The 11,812-nt window shown below is 40.5% G+C and overlaps 1 protein-coding gene across 9 annotated transcripts in view; it reads left to right on the top strand.

Moving 5' to 3' along the window:
• The first annotated feature begins 4,215 nt into the window (after positions 1 to 4,215).
• Positions 4,216 to 11,812, top strand: part of DNM1L (dynamin 1 like) — a 53,565-nt gene continuing 45,968 nt past the window's right edge. For 7 of the 9 annotated variants that reach the window (XM_012789244.3, XM_012789242.3, XM_012789246.3 and 4 more), the window contains exon 1: positions 4,216 to 4,447. In XM_012789244.3, the coding sequence (XP_012644698.1) occupies positions 4,346 to 4,447 (102 nt within the window). In that variant the 5' untranslated portion in view covers positions 4,216 to 4,345. The remainder of the gene's footprint in view (positions 4,448 to 11,812) is intronic. The other 2 variants (XM_012789248.3, XM_012789247.3) reach the window with 2 other exon arrangements.

Genomic DNA, 11,812 nt, shown 5'->3' with positions numbered 1-11,812 from the left:
GAGAATTAAAAGAAGGGCCACGTTACATTGGGGTGTCGGTGTGGATGTAGAGCACAGGGAAGAAAGCAAGGAGGCTGGATCTCAACTCCTAAGTTCTTTTGGCCTTTACGGTTCTTAATTGTGTTGTCACACTGCCCTCTAATGGGCTGTCAGTATCTCTCCAGATTCAATTTCTGGCTTCTGAACCATCTGGCTGACTCCACCATCTGCAGACAATTTCCTGCACCTGCTAACAGAGTATGTTAGGCTCGAGGCCTAGGGAGTAGCAAATTGATTAAATCTGTTTACTTTATTATCTTTGCAAAACTCGGGCAGTTTCCAAAATATGACAAAGAGGCTTCCCCATCAGAGTAATATATTTTATATTAATATTAGATCAGCACTCACTGCTATGATTTGAAGGCATGGATAATGATAATGGCAGCTTGGCTATGATTGGTGATCAAACGTTGGCATAAGATGATATTGGACACATGCTATAAAAATAGTCTAATTACCCTTTTCGATAACTATTAATTTCTAGTTATTAATTTAATTCAAAATAAACTTTCTCTCATTAGGGATTTTAAGTGAGAACAAAGCTAGCCTACTCTCTGGCTAAGTAATTTGGCAGCTACTCTGGTGAGGAGTGCTATGCCAAGGCAGCTTCTTGTGTGTTGGCTGGTTTTGATTGCAAATCCTGGTTGCAATTGAATCAATTAAGAGCTGCTTAAATCCTTGTTATGCCAGACTTTCCAAATAAAAGAAAGGGAAATGCAAGTCCAGTACACTGGTATTATGTAACAAGCATCCTAGTAGGTAGCTGGGAAAACCAGCTAAATAAGACCGCCACTTCTGTCCTTAGTGAGCTCACTATTGACAGAGGGGGCAGGGCATGTATGTTACTGTCATGTCTACAGCTCCCCCTTGGCTTCCAGCAAAATATAGTGGCTGGCTAAGATCAAGATACCTAATAAGGCTGGGTGTGGTGTCTCACACCTGTAATCCCAGCCACTTGAGAGGCTGAGGTGGGAGGATCACTCGAGTCCAGGAGTTTGAGACCAGCCTGGGTAACGTAGACCCTGTTTCAAAAAAAAAACCAAAAAACAAAAACCCTAATAAGTACTTCATAAATATACGTTGACTAAATGAGGAAATGAAAAAAGAAACAGGGCAATATGTGTAGAGATTGCAAGTATGGCAAATGGCCTCTTTTTTTTTTTTTTCCTGAGATGGGGTCTCACTCTGTTGCTCAGGCTGGAGTGCAGTGGTGTGATCATATTTCACTGCAGCCATGAACTCCTGGGCTCAATGATTCTTCTGCCTAAGCCTCCTATGTAGCTGGGACTATAGGCATATACCACCATGCCCAGCTAATTTTTCTCTTATTTTTTGTAGTAATGGGGTCTCGGTATGTTGCCTGGGCTGGTCTCAAACTCCTGGGCTCAAGTGATCCTCCAGTTTCAGTCTCCCTAGTAGCTGGGACTATAGGCACCACCACTAGTCTAGAAGAGTTTCTGAAAACCCCTTTTGAGATAATACCTGATAGTGGCTTACTGTGATTCCATAGCGATTCGCTGAGGAACACATTATCCTGTTTTAATGGGGAAACACTTATTGGCTAAATGGCTTTCCCACAAGCAAGTGTTCTGAACTTAAAATGTGAAAACCCAAATTGGTTTGCTTTATTTCTCTCCAGTGAAACATATTGTGCATAGAGTATCCTGCCTTATGTTTTTAAAAAAGTTATCAAATTAGAGCCACTCTTTTTCAAGGCCTTATCATTTCCTGTTTCTTTTCCTCTGTGCCCGATTAACTCAATGCTGTAAGAGTCTATAGATAGCTACTGGACAATCCTGCTTTAACCTGATAGGTGGTGGTAGTGATAGGAAGACTTTTGAGCACTGGCCATGTGATTCTTTCTCCTTCTGCTAGGAAAAGATGCACATTAATACAAGGCTCTGGATGATTCATCCTAAGAGATAACATAATTTCCATGGAAATATATGTCATGCAAAATTCTTAACATTTCACTTTCTGGAATAAATATATGCTTGCCCTTCTAATTTTGCCATTAGCAAATAAGAAAAGATCATGTCTATTGTTGCTACAAATAAGGAAAAAACAGTTGTAGTTGCCCTAGGGCACCTGGACCCTTTAAAGTAGTTACTGGTTATGCCTGTGAAGGTTCACCATGAGCCCAATCCCTCTTTTTGTCTGCCTTTCTTGTTGGAAAGAGCAGAGACTACTCATTAATTTTCTATTAATATTTAGAAGAGAACAAAGCTCCATCAACAGAGGGGTGAGAAGCAAGTGGGTAATATCTCACCATCGTGTAATATTATCTGTGGTAGAAAATAAGAGACTTGGAATTGAACTGTTTGTTTTTTGGAGATCTGGCTTTCTTTTCTATTTTATCTCTGAAATTTTGTCTCTGAAATTTTTGTTTTTAAAAATAATCAAAAGAGAAGGGGGTGTTCACAAAACTTGACAAGATGTGAAAATACCACCATTGGATCTTCGGGTTTTAGCTTATTTCATTCATATTTCATTCATTTGTTCAAAAATATTTATTAAGTGCCTAATATTTGTCCTGCTGAACAAATCAAGTCATTCCAGGGCTGCTGTGCACAGCTGTGCAGGTGAATGGTACCCACTGGAGCTGTGTAGTACACAACTTCCACTACTGTAGGTGGTCCTTGTCCTCATGGAGATTACACCTAGTAACTTCTAGGAGGTCTTTCTTCTCTTTTTTCTTTTCTTTTTTTTTTTGAGACAGAGTCTCGCTTTGTTGCCCAGGCTAGAGTGAGTGCCGTGGCGTCAGCCTAGCTCACAGCAACCTCAAACTCCTGGGCTCGAGTGATCCTTCTGCCTCAGCCTCCCGGGTAGCTGGGACTACAGGCATGCGCCACCATGCCCGGCTAATTTTTTATATATATATATCAGTTGGCCAATTAATTTCTTTCTATTTATAGTAGAGACGGGGTCTCACTCTTGCTCAGGCTGGTTTCGAACTCCTGACCTTGAGCAATCCGCCCGCCTCGGCCTCCCAAGAGCTAGGATTACAGGCGTGAGCCACTGCGCCCGGCCTAGGAGGTCTTTCTTGAACTTCTACCCCTCCCCCTCAGACTGGAAAAAAGTACTCCTATTATGCACTCCATAATACAGTCACAGCACCTACCCATTTATTTATAATGGCGACATCATCTGTCTCTTGTGTTAGATTATAAATTCTAGAGGGGACTGAGATTGTGACCATCTTGTTTGTTGTTTTCTAGGGTCTCCTTAGACCCTACATCAGTGATTAAAAGAGTCAAAAAATCCCTGTCCTCTAGGAGCTGATAATCTAGCAAGAAGAGAGAGTCCACAAATTCAATACTAGTGTGTTAGGAGGTAAGTGCTATGGAGAAAAATAAAGGCGGGAAGGGGACTTCCCCCTCATTTGCTCTAGGTCTTTGCTCAGATGTCACCATTTTTACTTTGAGATAGGAAATCTTTGAAGGTTTGGAGTAGAGAAGAGATATTATTTGTCTAAAAAGAAAAACAACATTTAGAAATAGAATACTTAGCAAAAAACAAGTAAGACAGTTATCAGATCTCTCTTTTGCCAGAATTAGGCCATAGCAAATAAAGGCTTATAAGGAATGTAGAGAATAAGGGCTCAGCCCTTCCCCTCTAAAACTCCAACACTGTACAATTTTTTCTGAACACTTTTTTTTTTTTAAACATAAATCCTGGACAATCTGCGTGTTCTAATTTGTGCTGGCTATGTAGTTTTGCAAATAGCAACCCATACATTCTAGTATCAGGGTACAGACCTTTTGCAACCAGCTGGGTGTCTGTGGCCATGTTATTCTTTGATTAAGCTTTTCCAACCTGTCCTTTTTTAAAAAGCTCCTCATAAGGAAATGACACTGGATAATCAAGAGAAATATCGCTGCACTTAACACATAATTACACCCGGCATTTTCAAATCCATCATATTTTGAGGACAAGCATGAGTGTATTTCTCCTATCCTACTCTCCTGGCCTCAATCCTAGCCTTTGGACAGGAGGCGGGGAAACATCCCCGCCCCATGCACCCCTCCATCCTTGCTCCCGGCCCGCCCGTGCCGCGCAGCCTTCTGGAAGCCGTAGGCAAGCGCGTCCCCCATGCCAGAACTACAACTCCCAGCAGGCTTTGTTCTTTCCCGCCCCCCTCATGGCGCATGGCCTGCCGGGAGGGGGCAGGTAGCGGGCGGGTCGGGTCCAATGGGTGCCGGCTCCCGAGGAGAGGGCGGAGGAGAGGAGGAAGGAGGCGAATTCTGGGCCCCGGCCCCATTCATTGCGGCGGCCGGGCGGGCGGGGGTCCCGTGTTTTCTGAGTCATGGAGGCGCTAATTCCTGTCATCAACAAGCTCCAGGACGTCTTCAACACCGTGGGCGCCGACATCATCCAGCTGCCTCAGATCGTCGTGGTGGGGACGCAGGTGAGAGACGAGGGCGGCGTTCGCCCAGGCCAGAGCCCGGGACGCAGGCCTGGTGTGGGCTGCAGTGCCCTCTTCTGGGTCAGCCTTGGCGGCCTGTGGGGGCAGGACCCTGCTGGGGCCCCGGGGCTCTCCCGGCTCCGCCGCGCCTGCCCGCCCGGGGCTGCGTTGCACCAAGGCGGAGAATCCGGGGCCCGGCCGAGCGGCGAGGGGCGGAGCCGGCGCGGCAGGCCCGGCGGGCCCCGGGGGCTGGGAGTGGGAAGGATCGGTCGGCGGGCGGAACTGGAGTCCGCTGGGACCGGGCGCGGCGTGGTCCTCGGGCTGCTGCTTCCAAGGGCACCTGGGGGACGCGCGGGGTACCGGGGCCGCGCTGGGCTCGTGGTGGGCTGGCTGGCCGGGTCTCGGCTGGCTTCTGCGCGGCGGGGTGTTTTATTTCCCTCTTTGCCTTGATCAAGGGCTGCAGAGTCGGTTTTGGAACCGCGCCGTCTAGGCTGAGAGACCACTGCTGTGCATTGCCAGAGTGTTTTCCTGCGGTATAACCCCTCCAGGTTTCGAGAACGCCGAAGCAGTGTTAAAAATAATAATAATAATAATAATAAATTCCCATGTGTACCTGGAGTTCTGTAGATATTAGGAAGGAATATCTAATTTTCGGCGTAGGCTGTAGTTTTTGTCTTCCACAGTTTTGTGATCGTGACCTAAATTGGGCATCAGGTTCTGTGGCCTTCTCATATTGGGTCTCATAGATAACCTCATAAATTTTTATGTGCATAAATGTCGAGATAATAAATGAGTGACAGAACTGTTAAGGTTCATTTTCTCTCCTGCTTTTCGTGACTGAAGAGGAGTCATAGGATTTTTATTAATATTAGAGTTCAGGGAAGCACATTTTGGAGATTACTTTAACATATCGATTTTAAGTGCTTTCATTTCTTAATAGTATCTTTTCTTTCAGAAGGTGGTGGTTTCCCTATCATTTTCTATGAGGTGCATTGCTACATCTTGCTACAAAATAAAAATGTAGGGTGTAAATGTTATAAGAAGGAGCTTACTGTTCAAAGTATTAGTGGATATCCAAACACTGCAAACCTTGTAAACCATAGACACCTGTACTTTTTTTGGCTTTTAAATAGTTAAAGCAATAAGTTATTTTAGAAACAAATTTCCTTGGTCTGCTGTAGGATTGGTACCAATAGTGTATTCTGTTATTTGTAACAATATTTGTAATGATTGGAGACTCAGAATCAAATATAATAAATTATGAGCAATATTTTTATTGAGCATATTTTGTTCAGTCTGGGGCATGTAATTGGTGCTCCATAAATATTTTGAATGAATAAATATTGCTCACTCAAACTAGGTAATATTTTAGAACACTGGGACTTTTATCATCACAACTGATCTGTTTTTGTAAATAGAAATAGAGGAGATAATATACATTAAATCATCTTTGTAGTAATTTGCAAGTGTTGCCTAGTTGCAGACCAGAAACTTTCCATATATGTTATAAAGAAATTCTCAGTGCTTTTTGAGCATGAAGCAGTACAGGAATCAGGGCTATAGTGTGTCAGCATAAATAGTTTAAGAAAGATTTTTCTTAAACAAAATAGTTTATTTCAGTCATTAGACCTGTTAGTTGGCAAAATAGAGCCAGGGGAGAAAAGTAAAGATTCCATCCTTCTGAAAGCCATTAACATGTGCTAATAAAAACCATCCTAGTAGTGACAGTTATATGCCACGTTTGCATGTTGTTTGAAATTTCTCAAGGGATCAGTTTTTTGACTTGATTTAACGAGAGTTATCTCCAGTCCATGTCCTTATAATTAAATAGCTGAAATTCAGCCCTTTATTTTTCAAGCACAGAAAAAATAAAGACTAGAAACAATTTCCTTTTTCCCATATTTTCCTCAATGCATTGAAAAAAAAATCTACTTTGAATACTACACAGTTACTTTGGAATGTCTGCCGTTTTTATTCTTTTGATGTTGTGTAACACCTCACATTTATATTTAATAGAGTAGTGTATAGTGAATGAGTTCCAGATATGCAAGTGTTTTGTACTTAGTTCTGACTAGTAAACTCAGTAATGGTCTTCATAATACAAGTGTAGTCTCTATCTTACACATTATGTATACCTAAAGTGGTGGCCCATCCTATCTTGTCGAACTTTTTAGAACAGTGATTCTTGAACTTGAGTGTGTATAAGAATCACTTTGGAAATAAACTTTTCTGGGTCCTATCCCCAGAGATTTTGATTTTATAAGTCTGAGGTGGGCAAGGCACCATAGGTGATTCTGATGCAGATGGTTCATAGTTTGTAATTTGAAAAGTACACTAGTCAGTCATTGGATTTTAAAATGTACGATACTGGGAAAAGCAGGTATAATTCAGGAAAGTTGAATCTACGGCATACCACTATCCAGTACCATGTTGATTTAGTGGCATTCTTGCTGTAAAATATCACTTCCCAGGCAACCTGTGCCAATCCCTAAATGTTTTAAACTTGATTTCTTAAATTGCCCAAATAATACTTATTTGGAGGCTAGGGACTTGGAGGAGTTAAGGAGAAGGAATCATGTTTACAGCTGTCAGTTATTTACATTTTTTATGATTTAGCTAAATAAATTGCTTTCCTCTTTCTCTAGCTGAGATCGTCTGTGTGAAAAGAACAGAGAATGGGGAGAGAGAAGGTTGATACTTTTAGACCCTGGTGTACTTTGCAGGTGGAGAAGGAGATAAGACTTAAAACAACTTTTGTGACTCAACTTGGGAAATTTAATCACTATTTCTTAAGTTGAGAATTGGAAAGGGGAGCCCTCCAGGTATGTAATCCAAACCATCCGATATAGGCATCCCAATGCAGATGACATTAACCTGAGACTCTGGCTTAGTGTTGCTAGTAATGTACTTTTCACTTTGCCTTTTATTTCAGTGATTTCCGCACTCTATCTTCTGGCAAATGTAAAAGGAAAAGCAATTTGGATTTTAATGACCAATTTGCAAACCAACTTGTTTTTTATTTTACATTTAAAAAATTCAAATATAACAAATATTTTGTTCATGTAACAAAATTCACCATTGTAAAGTGTACAATTCAGTGGTTTTTAGTATATTCACAAGATTGTGCAACCATCATCACTATGTAATTCCAGAATGTTTTCATTACTCCCCCCAAAAACCTCATACTCACTAGCAGTCACTTCCCCATTTGCTCTCTCCCAGTCCCTGGCAGTCACTAATCTACTTTCTTTCTCTATAGATTTGCTTATTGGTCATTTCGTATTAATGGAATCATGCTGTCTGTGGTCTTTTGTATCTGGCTTCTTTTGCTCAACATAATGTTTTTTTAGCTTCATCCAGCATGTAGCATGGCTGAATAATATTCCATTGTATAGATATACCACAGTTTGTTTATCCATTCATCAATTGATGGACATTTGGGTTGTTTCTGCTTTTTGGTATAATGAATAATGCTGCTGTGAACATTTGTTTACTAGCTTTTGTGTGAATTTTATGTGTTTTCAGTTCTCTTGGGGATATACCTAGGAGTGCAGTGGCTGGGTCATCTGATAATCTTATGTTTAACTTTTTGAAAAATTGCCAACATGTTTTCCACAGTTTTCCAACATTTTACATTCCCTTTGGTAGTGTACGAGGGTTCCAGTTTCTGCATACCCTTACCAGTAGTTGTTATTTATTTATTTATTCACTTGTAAAGCCTTAAATCATTCTGGAATTTTTTATTTGAAAAAAGGCACCGTTATATCCCTATCCCATTTCCTTTTCCTACCACTGACTCTTTTCATAGTTTGATGCCTCTTTTTTTCCCATGAGCACTGCTATCTGCATTTTAGCATTTACTGATTATAGTTTTATTCCTTGTGATGCATTGTTTTCTTGTGAGTGTTCTTAGATAAACTTACTCCCTTTCTTTTTTTCTGTAGTTTCTTAGTATAGATCATGAGCTGCTTTTTTTTAATTAAAAATATTGAGGTGAAATTTACATAACATAAAATTAATCATTTAAAAGTATACAATTCAGTGGCATTTAGTACATTCATAATGTGAAACCACCACCTCTATCTAGGTCTAAAACATTTTCATTACAAAAGAAAACTCTGTACCCATTAGGCAGTCACGCCCCATTCTTCCAGTCCCTCAGCCCATAGCAACCACCAATCTACTTTCTTTGTCTATAATTTTAAATGTTCTGGATTTCATAGAAGTAGAATCATACAATACATGATGATTTATGTCAGGCTTCTTTCACTTAGCATAACATGGTTGATTCACATTGTAGCATGGTACCAGGACTTCATTTAATGGCTGAGTAATATTCCATTACATGTATAAACCACATTTTGTTTATTCAGTCATCCACTGATGGGTAATTGAGTTATTTCTTCCTTTTTTGCTATTGTGAATAGTGCTGCTTTGAACAGTTGCATACAGGTATTTGTTTGAGTACCTATTGTCAGTTCTTTTGGTATATGCCTAGGAGTAAAAGAGCTAGGTTCTGTGTTAATTCTGTGTAACTTTTTGAAGAACCACCAAACTTTTCCACGGCACCTGCCCCATTTTACAGTTCCCACCAGCAATATACAAGGGTTTTGGTTTTCCTATATCCTTGTCAACCTTTGTTAAATCATGTGTCTTTTTTTTTTTTTTTTTTTTTATTTTTCTTTTCCACCCAAGTGTACAAGGCATCTCCACCCAAGTGTACAAGGCACATGTGTCTTTTTGATTATCATCATCCTAATGGCTGTGAAGTGGAATCTCATTGTGTTTTTTTTTTTTTTTTTTTTTGAGACAGAGTCTTGCTTTGTTGCCCAGGCTAGAGTGAGTGCCGTCGCATCAGCCTAGCTCACAGCAACCTCAAACTCCTGGGCTCGAGCGATCCTTCTGTCTCAGCCTCCCGAGTAGCTGGGACTACAAGCATGCGCCACCATGCCTGGCTAATTTTTATATATATATATCAGTTGGCCAATTAGTTTCTTTCTATTTATAGTAGAGACGGGGTCTCGCTCTTGCTCAGGCTGGTTTTGAACTCCTGACCTCGAGCAATCCGCCCGCCTCGGCCTCCCAGAGAGCTAGGATTACAGGCGTGAGCCACCGCGCCGGCCTCATTGTGGTTTTGCTTTGCATTTCCCTAATGATAATGATGTTGAACATCTTTTCATGTGCTTGTTGCAGTTGTTGTCTCTTTATTTTGAGTTGTAAGAGTTTTTTATATATTCTGGATACTAGACCCTTAACAAAACCTGATTTACAAATATTTTCTCCCATTCTGAACCTTGACTTTTCACTTTTTATTTATTTATTTTTTTAAGACAGAGTCTCTCCCTGTTGCTTGGGCTAGAGTGAATTGGTGTCATCATAGCTCACTGCAGCCTTATACTCGTGGGCTAAAGTGACCCTCTTGCTTCAGCACCCCCCGAGTAGCTGGGACTACAGGCTAATTTTCTCTTTTTTTTGGAGAGATGGGGTCTCACTCTTGTTTCAGAGCTGGTCTCAAACTACTGGCCTCAAGAAGTCCTCCCACCTTGGCCTCCCAAAGTGCTAGGATTATAGGAGTGAGCCACCATGCGCAGCATGTCTTTTCACTTTCTTGATACTGACGCACAAAAGTTTTTAATTCTGATCAAGTCCAATTTATCTCTCTATATTTTTTGTTGCTTGTGCTTTTGATATCTAAGGTATCACCAAATCTAAGGTCATGAAGTTTTATTATTTCATATTTTTTTCTAAGGATTTTATAGTTTTAGCTCTTACATTTAGTCTTTGATTCTTTTGAGTAAATTTTTGTATGGTATGAGGTAGGGGTCCAACTTCTTTCTTTTGCATATTCCTATCCAGTTGACCTAGCACCATTTATTGAAGAGCCTCTTCTTTCCCCATTGAATAGTCTTGGCACTATTGTTGAAAATCAGTTGACCATATAGATGTATGGGTTTATTTCTGGGCTCTCAGTTCTTTTCCATATGTCTATCCTTATGCCAATACCACACTGCTTTGATTACTGTAGCTTTGTAGTGTGCATATATATATATATATATATATATATTTTTTTTTTTTTTTGAGACAGAGTCTCACTTTGTTGCCTAGGCTAGAGTGAGTGCCGAGGCATCAGCCTAGCTCACAGCAACCTCAAACTCCTGGGCTCAAGCGATCCTTCTGCCTCAGCCTCCTGATTATCTGGGATTACAGGCATGCACCACCATGCCCGGCTAATTTTTTCTATATATATTAGTTGGCCAATTAATTTCTTTCTATTTATAGTAGAGACAGAGTCTTGCTCTTGCTCAGGCTGGTTTCAAACTCCTGACCTCGAGCAATCCGCCCACCTCAGCCTCCCAGAGTGCTAGGATTACAGGCGTGAGCCACCGCGCCCGGCTTGTAGTATATTTTGAAACTGAAAAGTGTGAATCTCCCAACTTTGTTCTATTTTTTTCAAGATTGTTTTGACTGTTTAGTGTCCCTTGCCATTCCATATGAAGTTTAGATTTGGCTTTTCCTTTTCTGTAAACAAGACCCTTGGGATTTTGATAGGGATTAGATTGAGTTTGTAGATTACTTTGGAGAGTATTGTCATCCTAACAATACTAAGACATGAATTTTTTGGTTGACAAGTTTTTTCTTTCAGCACTTTAAGCCATCCTTACTGCCTCTGGCCCCCATGGTTTCTGATGAGAAATCATTTGTATCTATTGTTAATCTTATTGAGGATCCCTTGTACATGACAAGTTGCTTTTCTGCTTCTCTCTTGCCTCTTTCAACATTTGCTTTTGTCTTTCATCAGATTGATCATAATTTGTCTCAATGTGGACCTCTTTGTGTTTATCCTGCTTTGAGTTCATTGAGCATCTTGGATGTGTAGATTTATGTCACTTACCTCATATTTCTCTGTTTTTATGGAAACAGTGGGAATTTTTATGGATATTACTTTTGCTGTTAAAGTTCATGGCCTTATCAGATATCTAAATCTCTTACTCTTTTCTTTGATCCAGAGAGCACTGTTCATATAGTTTTATAACCAAGAAAAAATTCCTCCTTAAGTATGGCTAGGTCTGTAACATTTTAGAATGTTTGGATTCTGGTTGATATGTTAATATTTTTGAGTTATATGTTCAGTATAAGAACCACATTTTAAACTGGGCAAGGTGGCAAGTATCTATAGTCCCAGCTACTTGGGAGGCTGAGGTAGAAGGTTTGCTTGAGTCCAGGAATCTGAGGCTATAATTGTTTCTGTGAATAGTCATTGTACTTGCAGGCTGGGCAACATAGCAAGACCTTGTCTCTTAAAAAAAAAAAGCATTTTAGCTCCACGGATTATAAAGTGGTTTAAACTTCAAGTTTACATTTTGTCAT

This window comes from Microcebus murinus, chromosome 10 (genome assembly GCF_040939455.1).
Source record: "Microcebus murinus isolate Inina chromosome 10, M.murinus_Inina_mat1.0, whole genome shotgun sequence".
NCBI lineage: Eukaryota > Metazoa > Chordata > Mammalia > Primates > Cheirogaleidae > Microcebus > Microcebus murinus.
Note: the sequence above shows the minus strand (reverse complement) of the source record. Positions and strands in the feature narration are given on the sequence as shown.